Source organism: Octopus sinensis, linkage group LG11 (assembly GCF_006345805.1).
Source record: "Octopus sinensis linkage group LG11, ASM634580v1, whole genome shotgun sequence".
Taxonomy (NCBI): domain Eukaryota; kingdom Metazoa; phylum Mollusca; class Cephalopoda; order Octopoda; family Octopodidae; genus Octopus; species Octopus sinensis.
In genome coordinates, this window is record NC_043007.1 from 10,449,696 (window position 1) to 10,467,207 (window position 17,512).

The following is a 17,512-nucleotide window of genomic DNA, read 5'->3' on the forward strand; positions in this document are numbered from 1 at the left end:
GAACGTGTTGAATAAAACAGCACATACACTTACCCTCTCTCTTTTACTCTTTTACCTGTTTCAGTCATTTGGCTGTGGCCATGCTGGGGCACCGCCTTTAGTCGAGCAAATCGACCCCAGGACTTATTCTTTGGAAGCCTAGTACTTATTATATCGGTCTCTTTTGCCGAACCGCTAAGTTACGGGGACGTAAACACACCAGCATCGGTTGTCAAGCGATGTTGGGGGGACAAACGCAGATACACAAACACACACACACATACATGCATGCATGCATACATACATACGTACATATATACATACATACATACATGCATGCATGCTTGCATACATACATACATAATACATACATACATACATACATACATGCATGCATGCATGCTTGCATGCATACATACATACATACATACATACACGCTTGCATGCATACATACATACATACATACATACATACATGCATGCTTGCATACATACATGCATGCATGCATGCATACATACATACATGCATGCATGCTTGCATGCATACATACATACATGCATGCATGCATGCATGCATACATACATACATACATACATACATACATGCATGCATGCTTGCATACATACATACATACATACATACATACATACATGCATGCATGCATGCATACATACATACATACATACTTACATACATACATACATGCATGCATGCTTGCATGCATACATACATACATACATACATACATACATACACATACATACATACAAAAATACCATGCTGTTATTGTTGAAGTTCCAATGTAGGAGCCTTGGATCTAGGTTAGAAACCGGCTCTTTCTCTATTGGCAAGAAATCTTGAAATAAAACTGCTTAAAGGTATACATACGTACATCTTTCATAATTTACAGATTTCAGTCATTAGACGGCGACCATGCTGGGGCACTGCCTACACGAATTTTTAGTCGATGATCCAATACTTAGTGTTTTAAAATCTTGGTACTTATTCTATCGTTTCCTTTTGCCGAATTGCTAAGTTACTGGAACTACAACTAGCCATTGTCCACTGTGGTCGTAGTTTAACCTCAAGCTATTTTTAGAAAGGAATGCAAAAGACACACTTGCTGACAAACACAAGCACTCAAAAGCATGCTGCTATCTCAATCTGTTAGTAACTTTCCATCCATTAGGATGTGAACGAATATTTGTTAATTTTTGCCCTGAAGAGATTTTTACTTTTAAATGCATAATGCAGTTTTAATTGCAAAATATGAATGAAAGTAAGAAATTGAAATGTACGTAGGCGATATGAAATTCACTATTATACCAATAAATTGATTTTTTTTTGTGTTCAAAGTTTCCATTTTCTTTATATCATATAATTAAAATTCTGTTCTCCTAAATGGAATGGATGAAAACATCTATAGCGACAACTGGAACTTCATAAATGTCAACACTGATAATAACACAAATTAATGAAATCAAAAGTATATTAATCGATATGGAGCTAAACCGGTGTACGTTTGGATAAAATACATCCCTTTGAAAGAGCAACCTCTTTACATTCAAAGCTTCATAGATATACGGATACAGACCGTGGGTGGTTAACCAGCTGGAAAAGATGTTTTCCTGGGGTTAAAACAACAGAAACATTGTCCTTTGCAGGATTGCCACGTTATGTTGGCATATAAGCATCACTATCCGGTACTGTTGCTGTATGTCTCACGCTCAGAGATTTAAGACATGCTGCTTTTCTCGATACGAGATCAGCGACTGTGTGTTGCTGAATAATAAATATATAGTATTTGTGGGTGGAGATTACGGAAACATAAAAATCTGGAGTTCTGGAGCTGATGAACGCTTTGAACGCACTTTCAGCATCGGTTTGATTTTTGCACTCCTTCTCTCCCAGGAGACCATCAAGGTGCTTGAAAAAGAGATAGTCGGTAGGAGAAAGGTCCGGGAAATAAGCTGGGTGGGGGAAGAATTCGTAGCCAGTTTCCCATAACTTTTGGAGCGTCATTAGTGAAACATGCGGCCGAGCATTGTCATGAAAAATTATTGTCCCTCATCTGTTGACCAGTCAAGGACAAAGGAGTAGTAGTTTTTCGTTCATTTTTGACAATTTCACGGCAATATCTGCAGTAATGGCTTTTCTGGGTTTTAAGTTACAGTGGATGAGTCCACCAGTACACTACCAATCAGTCACACAACCTTCTTTTTGAAGAGCTCGGATTTAGGGAAAGTCTTCGGTGCTTCATTTTGGTCCAAGCACCTCGAAAAACATTTTTTATTATTCTACAGAATCCCCTTTTCATCGCAAGTTACAATACGGTCGAGAAATGGATCGGCTTGGTTACGGAGAAGAAGCAACGTGCAAATTTCATATCTGCGCATTTTCTGATTTCCAGTCAAATCGTTTGGTATCCATTTGTCGAGCTCTCTTGATTTTCCAATTGCATGCAAATGGCTACAGGCAGTTATTTTGGCTAACTTGAAGTTCTTTTGCCAGTTCTCGGGTGGATTTATGTGGATCTTTCTCAATGAGGGATCCTTTTCAGTGACGCTCTCGATGACAGATGGGTATCCACTACGCTCACGATCTTCAAGGCTCAAGTCTCCACTGTGAAATCGTTTAAATAATTTTCGAACTGACCACTCACTGGTCATTTTCTTACCAAACGTTTCGTTGATATCGCGATCAGTTTCAGTTGCTTTACGTCCTTTTTTGAAGTTGAATAGAAAAATTACTCAAATATCGCGCTTTGAAATCCCATTTCAGATGATTGTAACAACGTTGAAAAAATATCAATGTTAATTAATTGATGCTTTTGGGTAAGTCTATGTCAGTATTACCAGACAATTGTACAAAGATGTTTTAAAAGAATTCAAAACCCTGCAAAAATCCGCTACAAATTCTTCATGGTTAAAAACGTTGTTTACTCAACCTGATAGATTCAAATTTAGCTCCAGGATCAGATGGTCTCCCAGCCATACTATTGAAAACTTGCAAAAACAACCTCGCCAAGTCATTAAAGTTGCTATTTCATAAATCGCTTGAAACTGGCAAATTCCCAGAATTATTGAAAGAAGCAACAATAACACCTATCCATAAAGGAGGTAGCAAGGCTTAAGCTAAAAATTACAGACCTATTTCTCTCAAATCTCGCATATCTAAAATTATAGAACACATTGTCGGAAAAAGAATAACTGCATATCTTGAGGAAAACAACCTCTTAAATAATACACAGCATGGTTCCAGACTGGACGAGGTTACCTGACACAACTATTACAACACCATAAAACTATTCTCAATAATCTCCTGAATAGAAAGGACACTGACTGCATATACCTTGATTTTGCTAAAGCATTTGACAAGATTGATTATGGAATCATCAGTCATGGGATAAAGGGATCTTGGTATCATAAGAAAACTGGGAGAATGGTTCTTTGGCTTCCTACAGGATATGAATCAATCTGATGCAGCAAACGGTTATCTCTCTGCAAAGTCACCCGTAATAAGTGGAATACCTCAGGTTAACCCTATCAGGCATAAGCTCACAGGTGCAATCGGCCAAGCAAATGAGTTACGCCGCCGACAGCACAAAAATATCAATAGTTATCCAAACTCTAGAAGATTCCATCACACTCCAGAATGACCTAAACATCATTTATCAATGGGCGAATAAAAATAATATGAAATTGAATACATCAAAATTTCAGGCCCTTCATTATTGAAGGAATAGACACAAATCCTAATATTTGGCACCAGATAATACAATGATTCAGAGCGCTGACGACATACGGGATTTAGGAATACTCATGTCAAATGGAGCATCTTTCATCGGTCACATCACCAAACTGACCTCTAAATGCAGACACCTCATAGGATGGATCCTACGAACCCTCACAACAAGAGAACTGGTAGTTGTGCTAACTTTATGGAAAACCTTAGTCCTGAGCAGATTAGATTACTGCTTACAGCTTTGATCTCCAAATTTTTCCGTTCTCATAGAAGAAATTGAAGGGTTACAAAGAACAGTAAAATAACTTTGGTTAATGGCCTTAATTACTGGGAACGCCTGAAAACTCTGCGTCTCTACTCTCTGAACGCCGAAGAGAGAGATATACTATTATATACGTATGGAAGATCCTGGAGGGGCATGTTCCAAACATTGGCATTACTGTGAATTTTAATGGACGAACTGGTAGGTACTGTCAGCTTCCAAATATACCATCTTCAAACTCACGAGCAAAAACTCTCTACTGTACCAGTCTAATAAACAGAGGTCCTCAAGTATTAACTGTTTACCTAAAGAGATTAGAAATATAAAAGGGACCCCTACTGAAACTTTAAAAAAAATTTGAATGAACTCCTAACGACGATACCGGACCAACAAACCATTCAACGATACTCTCAGAGGAGATCAGCGACTACAAAATTGATCATCGACCAACTTTCAATCATAAAGCAACCACACAACTAAAGAGAAAAACAAAAATTAAGGTGGTGCTCCAGCATGGCCGTAGTCCAGCGACAGAAATCACTAAAAGAATATCAGAATATACATGTATATATACATTTATATATAGACATACAGAGAAAGAGAGTAACATTGGTACTCAGTTCCACACGAAAAGTTCCAGTTATTAAATATATATTTCTTTACTACCCACAGGGGGCTAAACACAGAGGGGACAAACAAGGACAGACAAACGGATTAAGTCGATAACATCAACCCAAGTGCGTAACTGGTACTTGTTTAATCGACCCCGAAAGGATGAAAGGCAAAGTCGACCTCGGCGGAATTTGAACTCAGAACGTAACGGCAGACGAAATACTGCTACGCATTTCGCTCGGCGTCCTAACGATTCTGCCAGCTCGCCGCCCCAGTTATTAAATATATATATTTCTTTATTGCCCACAAGGGGCTAAACACAGAGGGGACAAACAAGGACAGACAAACGGATTAAGTCGATTACGTCGACCCCAGTGCGTAACTGGTTCTTAATCTATCGAAGCCCGAAAGGATGAAAGGCAAAGTCGACCTCGGCGGAATTTGAACTCAGAACGTAACGGCAGACGAAATACTGCTACGCATTTCGCTCGGCTTGCTAACGATTCTGCCAGCTCGCCGCCTACCAGTTATTAAATATAGTTAACTAGAACCAAATGCGGTGAGTGCTACTGTCCTTTGTTCATTCGTATGTGCATATATATAAGCAATTCCTTTGGTTGAGAGGTGATCCCGTCCTTCCTGCGTATGCATGATAAATTGCGCACTGGTAGGCTGCGTCAGTTTATTGTTATTTCGCCTAGAATACTGATGTGTAGTGTACGCTCGTCGGATTTTCGTTTTCAGGTGTTACCCAGGTACTCAACTATGAGTACACAGCATTTAATAGCGGGAACAGCTATAAGCTAACGAAGTGCATAAGATAATCATTTATTACTTTATCCTTTCCTTTTTCTTCTTATCGCTCTGTACTCGACTAACGCTTAGTTCTGAAGCATACGTATATTGAATTCTATACAAGGATTGCAATGTTTAAGCCACACACACACACACACACACGAGTGGGGGTGCTGAAGAATTCCTGGCTTTGGGTAAAAGAACGTACATGAGGATCAGTTAGTTATGATTTCCTTCAGCATCTTCTCTCAGATTCACACACTTATTGCAGCGGTCCTTCAGTTTTTCTAAGCCCCGTAAAAGAACTCGTAATGTTCAACCAGGCCTGTCGCGATGCCCTTAAAGCCATGAATAGGTATTTCGCCCGTCGTTACGTTTTGAGTTGAAATTCCGCTGAGGTCGACTTTACCTTTTATCTTTTAAGGGTCGATAAATCAAGTACCAGTGAAACACTGGGGTCGATGAAATCGACTCATCCACTCCCCCAAAATTGCTGCCCTTGTGCCAAAATTTGAAACCATTATTATCACTATCATTGCTTTGCTACCACTATCGTTATCGTAATAACTATTAAAGAAAACTTCATGTAACATACATGATAGTATGCACGTGTAATTTCGAACATAAAGTTCACGTGATAATCGAAAATAATGTTTGGTGCCTTTAACATCGTTTCTGCTAGGTTCTTGGTAAATTTAAGCTCGGTTTTCGAGATGTTAACCGATTGATTTTTCATATTTTGGGGAGCTACAGTTGTAGGCGTCCACCTTTCTATTCAGTTTCATCTTGTTTCTTGTATTTAAAATGTGGCAGTATCTGCCACATTTAGGAAATATTAGTTCTGTGACAAACGTCGGTAGGCAGGATTGGTGAAGTTGAGACACAAAGATCTTTGGATATTCCTTTGCGTTTCTTTGCATTCCCAAGGGCTGAGGCGCGAGTCAACGAAAATACAAATAATAATTTGAGTGAGCCTACCACGGCTGACGTTGAACCTCGTAAAGGTGCTACCTGAAAAACACAAGCAACTAATAATAGTCTTTCTGACAAAACCACCTCTAACTCATGTATTTGTAGAATTTCCACCTAGTGTTTTTTAAAAAATGTTTTACATGTACACTATTTTCGCGCATAATACAGCCTTTATTTATTCTCGCTGCAGCCATTCTACATTTAAAAGTAGTTATACAACCATGTGTATTCATTTATGTAATTTCATAAAAAGAATACTGCCTTACTGACCAAAGTGATATAGAATTTCAAAAAGAAAATGAAAAGACGGCAAATTATTTTTGTTCATGATTAGAACGGCTTTTCTATACAATGGTGGAACAGGTGAGTATATTCTATAGTAAATGCATTTAATGAGTTATTAACTAATTGTTCAAGCAAATATAATAAGGTTTTTCGGTAAAATAGCCGAGCAAGTTTTAATTTTTTGTTTAGGTGTGGGTACGTATGTTCATTTTCTGTCATAGACTATTCATTTCTATTTTGTCTACCTTTTCCTTGACCTAGGAATTAGTAAGTAAAACTCTTTATTGGACTTCAATCAACTCTTATTCATTTTAATTTTTACTGGAAATTCTTTGAATACTACTCTTGTAAATTTAGTACTCATTAGTACTACTTCATTCATTACACAACCCAACAGGTTTTTTGTTGTAAGAACGTTTTTGGTTGATTTGAAGGTTTTTTTATATGCTGAATCCCAAAATAGAATTCATTTCTTTAACCATTACATTACATTAGATTACAAAACCCCAATCATCAGCGGGTGGTTTGCATGGACTTTAAGATGGTCTATTTTCTTCTGGGGAAACAAAGTGGAAACACAAAATATCAATGCTTTTATATATGTGGTACAGCAGAACCAGAGAAATAGATTAAGTGACTAAAGAATGGCCGCAACGGGCAATTAGTTCTAGGGCCATTTAACGTGATTGAATAGCTTTTAGTTCATCTGAGAAAAACATCCTACTTCCATTCCATATCAAACTTGTCGTTATGAAGAAATTTCTCAACGTTCTGTGTACATATGCACCATGTTTAAACTGTATCTGAAGCATATTTCCCGGTCTGAGCAGTGAAAAGATAAAAGCTGGAGTATTTGATGGGCCTCAAACCAGAACATTGATGAAAGATGGGAATTCAATGAATTACATTGAAGGGGCAACATGGAATTCATTTGTAATAGTTGTAAATGACTTCCTTGGCAACAAGAAAGCAGTCAGCTATGCTGGAATAGTCGACAGCATATTGGAGAACTTTCAAAAGTGTGAGCTGCAGTGTCTGCACAGTCACCTTGAAAACCTTGGTGATACAAGTGATAGGCAGGGAGAACATTTCCATCAATGGAACAAAGGTATCAAGGTAGATGGAACTTGCGCATGATGGCGGACTATTGCTTGATCGCGATCTTCCTGAGGCTCAGCACTCAAGAAAATCATCTAAACGTAAATTCATGGGAAATTAGGTATAAACAATGATGTAACCGTCTGTAAAAATTTTTTAATTTTTACTAGATTTTCAGTAGAATTTTAAGAAAACATTCTGGTTTTCAGGAAAAATCCCTTTCTATGTACGTTTATATACTATAACTTGTTCCTCATAAGCTGTTTTATTGAAAACAATGAAATTCTATGTATCCAGTATCTTAAAATCTTGACGTAGTGGTAATAAATGGATATCATTTTCGGGGTCTTTGTATAAAAAAACCTCTCGTTTATGTCCAAAGTTTTTGACATCGACAAAAGATTTTTTTGTTGGGCAGTTTTATCGCTGTTGATCTAAAATTTTAAATCTTAAACTAATATTTCAGTACCTATGTTTTCAATTTTATTGAAATCACTTTAATCATTTAATTTCCTATATATTCCTGTTTTATGATTTTATCATTTTTATAAGTTTTCACGATACTAGGGCTATATATTTTATATGCGCTTTATATTTTTTACCCTACCTGTTTCCTATAATCTTCAGCTTGCCAAATTTTACAAGTACAATGTTTATTATTTTATTTTAAATATCTTTATAAAAGTTTATTAAATTTTAAATTAAAAATTTAATTTTGTTACTACAGAGTGTACGATTCTTCAAATTTTAATTTAAAATTTTCCAATCTTTACCCTGTAATTAGTCACATTTTTTTTAATTACTTTCTTCTGAGTACTAGAATTTATAATTTCAGTTTTTACCTATATTTTCTTATTATTCGTACTCATATTGTGACTGAAGTCGGATGAAAGATCGTCGGGTGGACTGTTCCTGCAACTCAGATGAGCCAGTTTCGTTATATAGCTGATTCTCCTTGATGAGTACACCAAAACAATCCGCGGAATACTCAACCACTTACAATAAAACAATGAATTGACTGTTCATTTGGAATACACATTTTCAAATCTGTATTAAATTTTTTCTCTGTTATTATTGTCTGTTGCAGAAATGTTGCTTTCATTCTCTTCCTATTTCAGTTTGGTTAACGTGTGCTGTTGTTTCTATTTTGTTTCAATTTGTGCTTAATTCCAAACAAATATTTTACCTCGTCTATAAAATTCTGATGTCTGAAACTATAAATTATTGGATTAAAACTTGAGTTAATGTATAAAGTATGTCGTGCGAGCCAATAGAATATAGCTGCCGTTATCGACATTGTGTCTTCAGACTTCAGTGTAGCATTCACTATCATGGCGATAACGCTGGGTATATAAGTCACTATAAGGATTATAGTAACCATCAGCATTGTTACAGTGTTTCGCTGTAACCTTTCAGTTTGTTCTCTTACTCGTCTTTCTCTGTATGTCTCCCGCAATTTATTTGCGAGAGGTGCAGTGTTTTTTGTACCCAAGTTTGACATGTCCTCCGGTGACACTCCAGATGGTGAGCCTATTCTGGACAATTCTTCATTAGAATTCGAAGCTAATTGGTTAATATCATTGATTTTTGGAATATAACTCCATCGTCGTTGAGCTTCATCAGGATACAAGGCACTTCTGATGTTCTTCCGACTCTGTTGTAATTCAATACTGTTTCCTTCCTTGACTTTAATTTTTCGAAGAATTATGGTGTAAACTATACTGAGATAAATGAACGTTAACATTGTTAAGAGAAAATAGAAAGCGAAGAATCCAAGTTGATAATAGTTAAGCTCCTTGTAGTTTTTTGCTGAGCAAGAATAGCTGTAGATACCAGGATAATTAGTCGGTTTTTGGATACTTCCGTAGTAAAGAATAGCAATACTTCCCTGTATTGCGGAGAAAACAAATATAAATACCGTAATAATTTTAGCAGCTTTCATTGTTATCTGAGGTTTCAGCATATGGCATACTTTTCTGTATCTATCTGTTGCAATGGCCACTAGAAACCCACAGTTACAAAGTCCTACAAATACAGATAAGCACATATGGTTTTGCACATTGCATCCCAGGTCGTCATCATGGGGTAAAAATTTTGAACAATGCGAGTTGGTGATACAACAGCACAAAGTATCAAATCAGCACAAGCCAGCATGACGACAAACAGGTACGTTGGGGATAACTTCAAGCGAAATCCGTAAATGTAAACAGTTAAAATGTTTCCAACGAAACCAATGGTCATTGTTAATATAACTAAAATGGTTGAAGGGATTCTTATCAAAACTTGTTGTCCGTTGAGTTCTTCGATGGTGACACTATATTCGGTACCGTTTGTTGTTCCATTCTCCATTGAATCAGTAAATAACATCTTTTTTTCGGATTTTGGGGCGTGTTTTCTCTGTTTAATCTGAAAGAAAAAAAAAAAGAAAAACACAGAAAAATGTTAAATCTATTTCGACTACCACAACCATTCCTAACCTTAGAATTATATGCCGCTTTTTTCTTTGAAACATCCCTGCATATTTATATATTCCTATCTCCATCTTTTACGGATTCCATGGACAGCGAGGCTCGCCAATGGAGAAGTTCTTAAGCAGATCCGGCCGAAAATGTCGCTAGAAGCTAGGATCACCAAGCATAGATTGGCATATTTTGGTCATATTATGCGGAGAAAATTCCTGGAGAAGGACATCAAGCTCGGAATGGTCAGTGGCAAGTGAGGAAGAGGCCGACCAAGAACCCGCTGGCTTGACACCATCAGGAGTGATACCGGAATGGACATAGCCAATCTGAAAGAAGCGGATAGAACTGACTGGAGGACACTGATCCATCGAGTAACCGAGAGTCGACTTCGACTGAGCGAATAGATAGATCTCCATCTTTCCTTTATATTTATACGGTCCTTCCGACCTGTGAGTCTTTTGTTTTTGCTACCTTGATCCTCGTTTTTAAATACTATTTCCGTTCTCCTTCCTCTTCTTCCCTAGACGTCACCCAGCTGCCCCTTATCTACTACAAGTAGTTTGTGATAGATCAGGCAAACATCTTATTGGCTCAGTAAGATAATATAGCTGATGAGTTTCGAAAGGGGGTGCTGAAATACCACACTGTGCTCATAGATATGACTGGTAGACCAAGCAAATTCTCTACATTCCAGTCACAGGAAACCAGACTCAATACCCATCACCCCACCGTCCAGAACTTTCCCCTTGCTTAAGTAAAAAGCAGTAAACCGAGCAGGCTGTAACCTGCCAATTCCTTTTTCTATGGCGAACACAAAGCAAGACCAATAACAACAGCGACAACTCTAAAAATAATCACAGCCGGCAGTTACTACAAGGACAAGAATCGCAGCAACAACCACAGGAAAAGAACAGTGGCAACAGATTAATCTTGGTTACAGAAGATAGTCAGAACAACAAAAATAATAACAAAGACAGCAACAACTCCACAACTAACAATAGACATTACAACAACAGAGCAATCACCACCATCAGTAACAACAATACAAGTAAATTATCAGTGAAATGGACGATACAAATATTTTTTTTATATGAACGAAATTGTTGTATATAGTGCTCAGGTGCACTACAACTAAAAACAAAAAGCCATCAGGTGTAGTGTTGGCGTATTTCAGGAAGCATGGAAGTTTTGAAGGATGTAGTGCCTCGATAGATAACGACTGAGGCAGGTAGTTTATTCCATGCTTCAACAATTCTGAGCGTAAAAACATGTTTCCGAAAGTCATGGGTGCTGTGTGTGTGTGTTTTTTTTAAATTTTATTTTGTAAGCATGTCCGCGAGTGTTTATCATGTGGAACTCAAAAAGGTGCCCCAAAATGGATTCTCTTATTTCAATGCACTGGCAACATTCCAGTCATTTAGTGGAAAACCCCCATGAAAATCCACCGAATTGCAACAATACAAACAAATACAAACAAATAATGACAACTTCGCCCTCATAGGTGTAGATAGATAGAAATCACGCAATCTGCAAAGTAATAATGAAGGCAGCCCATCTAAGAGAAGGAAAACTCAAAACTTAAACCAAGCGAAACAAATAAAATACCAGGTCGAGGGTCCGAGGTCTGCGGGTGTTACAGATTTCTCGAGATGAGTCATGGTAGACAATCCATCTACCGATGGTGTCACTAGTTGGTGGTAACCTAAAATCACAGCAGCAGTTATGAATGAAATGCACAATACAAATATAGCAGATAACGTCTCTGATAACCTTCAAAATAAGTTCGTCTGACTTCGATGCACCTGTAGCAGTTCAGTCAATTTGTGAAGGCCCCATGAAAACCTTCAAAGGTGAAAGTGTCGAGGACCCTTGTCACAGTCTCCTTCATTTCTAAAATGACTTCCTACGTGGTACCCCTTCAGCATGATGGACAATCAAAAATCACAGGGACCAAGGCTAGGAATATGAGGAGAGCGAGTAACAGTTTTCATGCCCATTTCTGTCAAATAATTGGTTACAAGGATGCTCATCACAGAGCACTCTAGGAACAAACTTTGCACACGCACGCTCAGATCTTCACCTGCACACAGTTGTCACACCAACTCCAAATTGGGATCTTTTCGGTTTGAACGGCAGTTTTTAACATAATTTCTAGGTAACAAAAGAATTTTAAACTTGGTATACTGGTAGAATATGTTTATAAAACATCTTTTTCTCTTGGCTTTATTGAGAAAATTCTATAGTTTGTAAGATATTTGTCGTTTTTTTCTTCAATTTCTGCAATTTCAACCAATCAATGACGTCCATTGAGGTAAAAACATTCTGTGCCGTATGAATATTCCCTCGTTTAAGAAACAGATTGGGTTTATTTACATTTGTGAAGAAAAAAAGATACCTTTCCCCCCACCTCTAACCCTAACTAACCCTAACTAATCCTAACCCTAACCCTAAAACAGATTGAAATGCAATGGATCGATACTAGGGCCATAATTATGGGTGACAATTTCATATGACACCGCTAGAAAAAACTGCTGTTCAAACCGAAAAGATCCCCAAATTGTATGCTTATTGTTTTTATAGACACATGAAGATCCTCATTCAGAAAATTGCAAATTTCCTCAACCAGCTCCGATCTTTTGACCTCACTCTCCCTCCCACACTTCTCATCCTCTCTCATTTACTCTCTACTGTCGGTTAAGCCTCTTTTATCAAGGAAAAAATGAACCATAAGCAGTCAAGAGAATTTCATATGTTTCTGTAGCGTTTTCCCCCAGTTTAATAAAAACAAAAAAACCTTATTGCATAGCGAGTTTCCATATAGTTTTCACGTCCCCACTGCATTCCGCAAAACTAGTCAGCAGCGTCAAGCAGTGTTCAGTAGGATGTGTTCAAAATACTGTTACAGCTATCTTCTTTAATCCGGAATAATTAAAGTTGGCAGGTTAAGACATTAGATGTATAAGAACTCTTTCTTCTGTAGGTACAAGTCCTGAAACTTTACAGGAGGGGTTAGTCAATTAAATCGACTCCAGTGCTCAACTGGTATTTATTTTATTGACTCCGAATCGATGAAAGTCAAAAAATCGACCATGACGGAATTTGATCTCGGTAGGTAAGGACGGACGAAATGTTGCTAAGCATTTCACCCGGAGTGCTAAGGACTCTTCCAGCACGCCGCTTTATCATTAATAAATGTATGATAATGACATACTCCGTGACACCTTGGGCAAATGTCTCCTACTATACCCTCAGGTCGACCAAGCCCGTCACACACACACACACACACACACATACATACATTAATATATATATATATATATATATATATATATATATATATATATATTTTTTTTTTTTTTACTCCGCCGGTTACGACGACGAGGGTCCCAGCTGATACGATCAACGGAACAGCTTGCTCGTGAAATTAACGTGCAAATGGCTGAGCATTCCACACAGACACGTGTACCTTTAACGTAGTTCTCGGGGATAATCAGCGTGACACAGAGAGTGACAAGGCTGACCTTTGAAATACAAGTAAACTCATTTTGCCAGCTGAGTGGACGAGCAACGTGAAATAAAGTGTCTTGCTCAAGGACACAACGCGTCGCCGGGAATCGAACTCACAACCTTACGATCATGAGCCGAATGCTCTAACCACTAAGCCACGCGCCCTCACTTATATATATATATATATATATATATATAGATATATATATATATATATATTATATATATATATATAATATATATATATATATATATATATATATATATATATATATATATATAGAATATAATATATATATATATATATTATATATATATATTATCGTATATATATATATATATATATATATATTATATATATATATATATATATATATATATGATATATATATATATTATATATATATATATATATATATATATATATTATATATATATATAATATATATATATATATATATTATATATATATATATATATATATATATATATATAGATATATATATATATATATATATATATATATATATATATATATATATACCGGAGTAAACACATAAATGTGAAGCAAGGTGGAAAAAAGAGTACTCAAATACAGTGGTAGAGTAATATTGCTTTATTTAAAGCAGCAGAAAATTCAACAAAACCTGTTACTCTGAGTTTCACGTTCCCGTTCGTCGGACACGAACGGCAACGTGAAACTCAGAGTAACAGGTTTTGTTGAATTTTCTGTTGCTTTAAATAAAGTATATATATAGATCGCATATATATATAGATAGATCGCATATATGTATAGATAGATCGCATATACTCGTGTAAAAGTCGAATTTTTTAGACCATTTTTTAAGGTCAAATTTATGGGGGTGGACTATTACATTGATACTGCTTTTGAGAGACTGAAATTCAAGCTAGAATCCGAAATACCGTATCGGCAGCAGAAGGCCAACTGATCTCTAAGCAAATAGAAACAAAAGCACCATGAATTACAGTAATATTACCAATTCTGTGCATGAAAACACGTCTTAGTATGTAGCAAAGCCCATAAAGAAGACTGCGTAACTCTTGCAAATATTTATACTTTCTCTTTTATTTCTCTCCATCAAACTTAACAGACTAGCTGAGTGAAATCAATTTATATCTCATAATTATGTTATATTACCACCAGTAACTTATCTACCCGGTACCGGCATGCCACTGCCTACCGTAATACGGTGCAAACACCTGATACCTACGCGGCATGTTTGACATCATAACTCTTCAATAACATTACACTATTTTCATGATTAAATTCACAATCGTCACAAATGTATTATGGCACGGTATGTTAGTGGTGCAATTTTATTTCCAATTAATTAAATGTAACTTAATGTTTTAAATGCTAAAATTTACCCCCACAGAAATGAAGAAAAATAGTTGCAGGATGTCTTGTGCAGTTATCAGTAATCGTCCAAAATATGGTGTAAATTTGTTAATCTAGAGCAGGGATTCCCTAAATGTGTGCTACAAAACCCTAGGGTTCCCTAAATGCTATCAGTGGTTCCACGTTTTTAGAAATAATGTCGAAGGATTCCGCGGCAAAAAAAGCTCGGGAACTACTGATCTAGCGATTAACTAAAGGTTTTTAGGCTTACCGAAATCATACCGCTTTACGAATTCATACAGTGGTGTTTGCTATTGTTTGCCAATAGTGCTGTCTGTGAAGCGCGTTTTTCACCATGTAAATAGACGAGCGTATGACGCATGTGTTTATTGTATTTGGAGATGAGGAAACTATAAAGAGGTCGCATGGGAACCACTGATCTAGCAATTAATTGAATATTTTTAGGCTTACCAAAGTCATGCTTTTGTAAGAATTCAGACAGTGGCGTTTGCCAGTGTTCGCTAATAGTGCTGTTTGTGAAATACGTTTCTCAACATGCAAACAACGAGCGTATGAAGCATGCGTTTATTGTGCTTGAAGATGTATATAGTCTTACAGTATATCCTGTGCTTACGTTTTAGTATTGGTGATGTAGCACTCATCAACAGATGTGTAGTGCTCGCTATTAAATTGTGTTTTACTATAAGCACTGAACATTCCATTATAAGCGCCAAGGATTTTCCCCAAAGAGCATGCGACAGTAAGGAAACCACACAATTTTGTAATAGTGTTATTTCTACGTACAGGATAATATGGTACCTTAAACGAAAAAATTTATCCTGTAGTTCGTGAAATACTAGGGTCAATGTTATAAGGGGTCTGTGGAAAATTCGCAATTTTTGGCAAAAAATAGGGGTTTGACTTTTACATGAGATCGACTATTACTCGAGTATATATGGTATATATTGTGTATATACGGCGGCGAGCTGGCAGAAACGTTAGCACGCTGGGCGAAATGCTTAGCGGTATTTCGTCTGCCGTTACGTTCTGAGTTCAAATTCCGCCGAGGTCGACTTTGCCTTTCATCCTTTCGGGGTCGATTAAATAAGTACCAGTTACGCACTGGGGGTCGAATAATCGACTTAATTCGTTTGTCTGTCCTTGTTTGTCCTGGCTGTGTTTAGCCCCTTGTGGGTAGTAAAGAAATAGGTATATATTTGTGTGTATTTCGTCTACCGTTACGTTCTGAGTTCAAATTCCGCCGAGGTCGACTTTGCCTTTCATCCTTTCGGGGTCGATTAAATATGTACCAGTTACGCACTGGGGTCGATATAATCGACTTAATCCGTTTGTCTGTCCTTGTTTGTCTCCTCCGTGTTTAGCCCCCTGTGGGTAGTAAAGAAAAAGGTACATATTTGTGTGTGTATGTGTGTGGGCGCGCGCGTATCAGTTTGCCTTTGTGTCTGGCCCCAACGCTGCTTGACAGCCGGTGTTAGTGTGTTTATGTGCCCGTAAAGTAGCGGTTCGGCAAAGGAGACCGATGGAAAAATAAGTCCTGGGCTAGATTTGTTCGACTAACCTCTTAAATGCGGTGCACCAGCATGGCCGCAATCAAATGACTGAAACAAGAAGATTAAAGATATGTATATATATGTGTGTGTGTGTACGAGTGCGTATGTTTATCTTCTTGTTATATATATATATATATATATATATTTAATGTAGGATAAAATTTTTTCAAAAAAAAATTTTATCAATGGCCAGCATATTTAAAAATACCGTTAAAGGTTAAAATTATAAACAACTTATAAATAAGGGCAAACGAAAAATTTTTTAATGTCAAATATTGGACATATTGTCCATTACCATTATAATGGACAATATGTCCAATGTTCGGCCATATTTGTCATTAGAAATTTTTCGTTTGCCCTTATTCATAGTTTGTTTATATATATTATATATTATATATATATATATATATATATATATATATATATATATATAATATTATATATATGATATATATATTATATATAAATATCTGTGGTACTTATTCTATCGGCCTCTTTTGCCGCACCGCTATGTTACGGCAATATAAACAAACCAGCACCGGTTGTCAAGAATTTGTGATGATAAACACGAAGACAAACACACACATATGTTTTTGACGGGTTTCTTTAAGTTTCCGTCTACAAAATCTACTCTCAAAAGTTTGATTGACCTGACGTATGACGCAGGGCAATTGAACCCGCAACCACGTTGTTAGGAAGCAAACTACTTATCTTATAGCCATGTTTGCGCCTCTGATTTTTTTTCAGTACGAAATAAGATATAAATGTATGCATATATGTATCTACGCGCGCGTGTGTATGTGTGTGTGTGTGTGTGTGTGTGTGTGTGTGCGTGCGCTGTGTGTTGTGTGTGTGTGTGTGTGT

At 36.8% G+C, this 17,512-nt stretch overlaps 1 protein-coding gene across 1 annotated transcript in view; it reads right to left on the bottom strand.

The window, feature by feature from the left end:
* Nucleotides 1–8,520: 8,520 nt before the first annotated feature.
* Nucleotides 8,521–17,512, bottom strand: part of LOC115217498 — a 30,263-nt gene continuing 21,271 nt past the window's right edge. The window contains exon 2 of the mRNA XM_029787211.2: nucleotides 8,521–10,154. Within this exon, the coding sequence (XP_029643071.1) occupies nucleotides 8,872–9,795 (924 nt within the window). The 5' untranslated portion in view covers nucleotides 9,796–10,154 and the 3' untranslated portion in view covers nucleotides 8,521–8,871. The remainder of the gene's footprint in view (nucleotides 10,155–17,512) is intronic.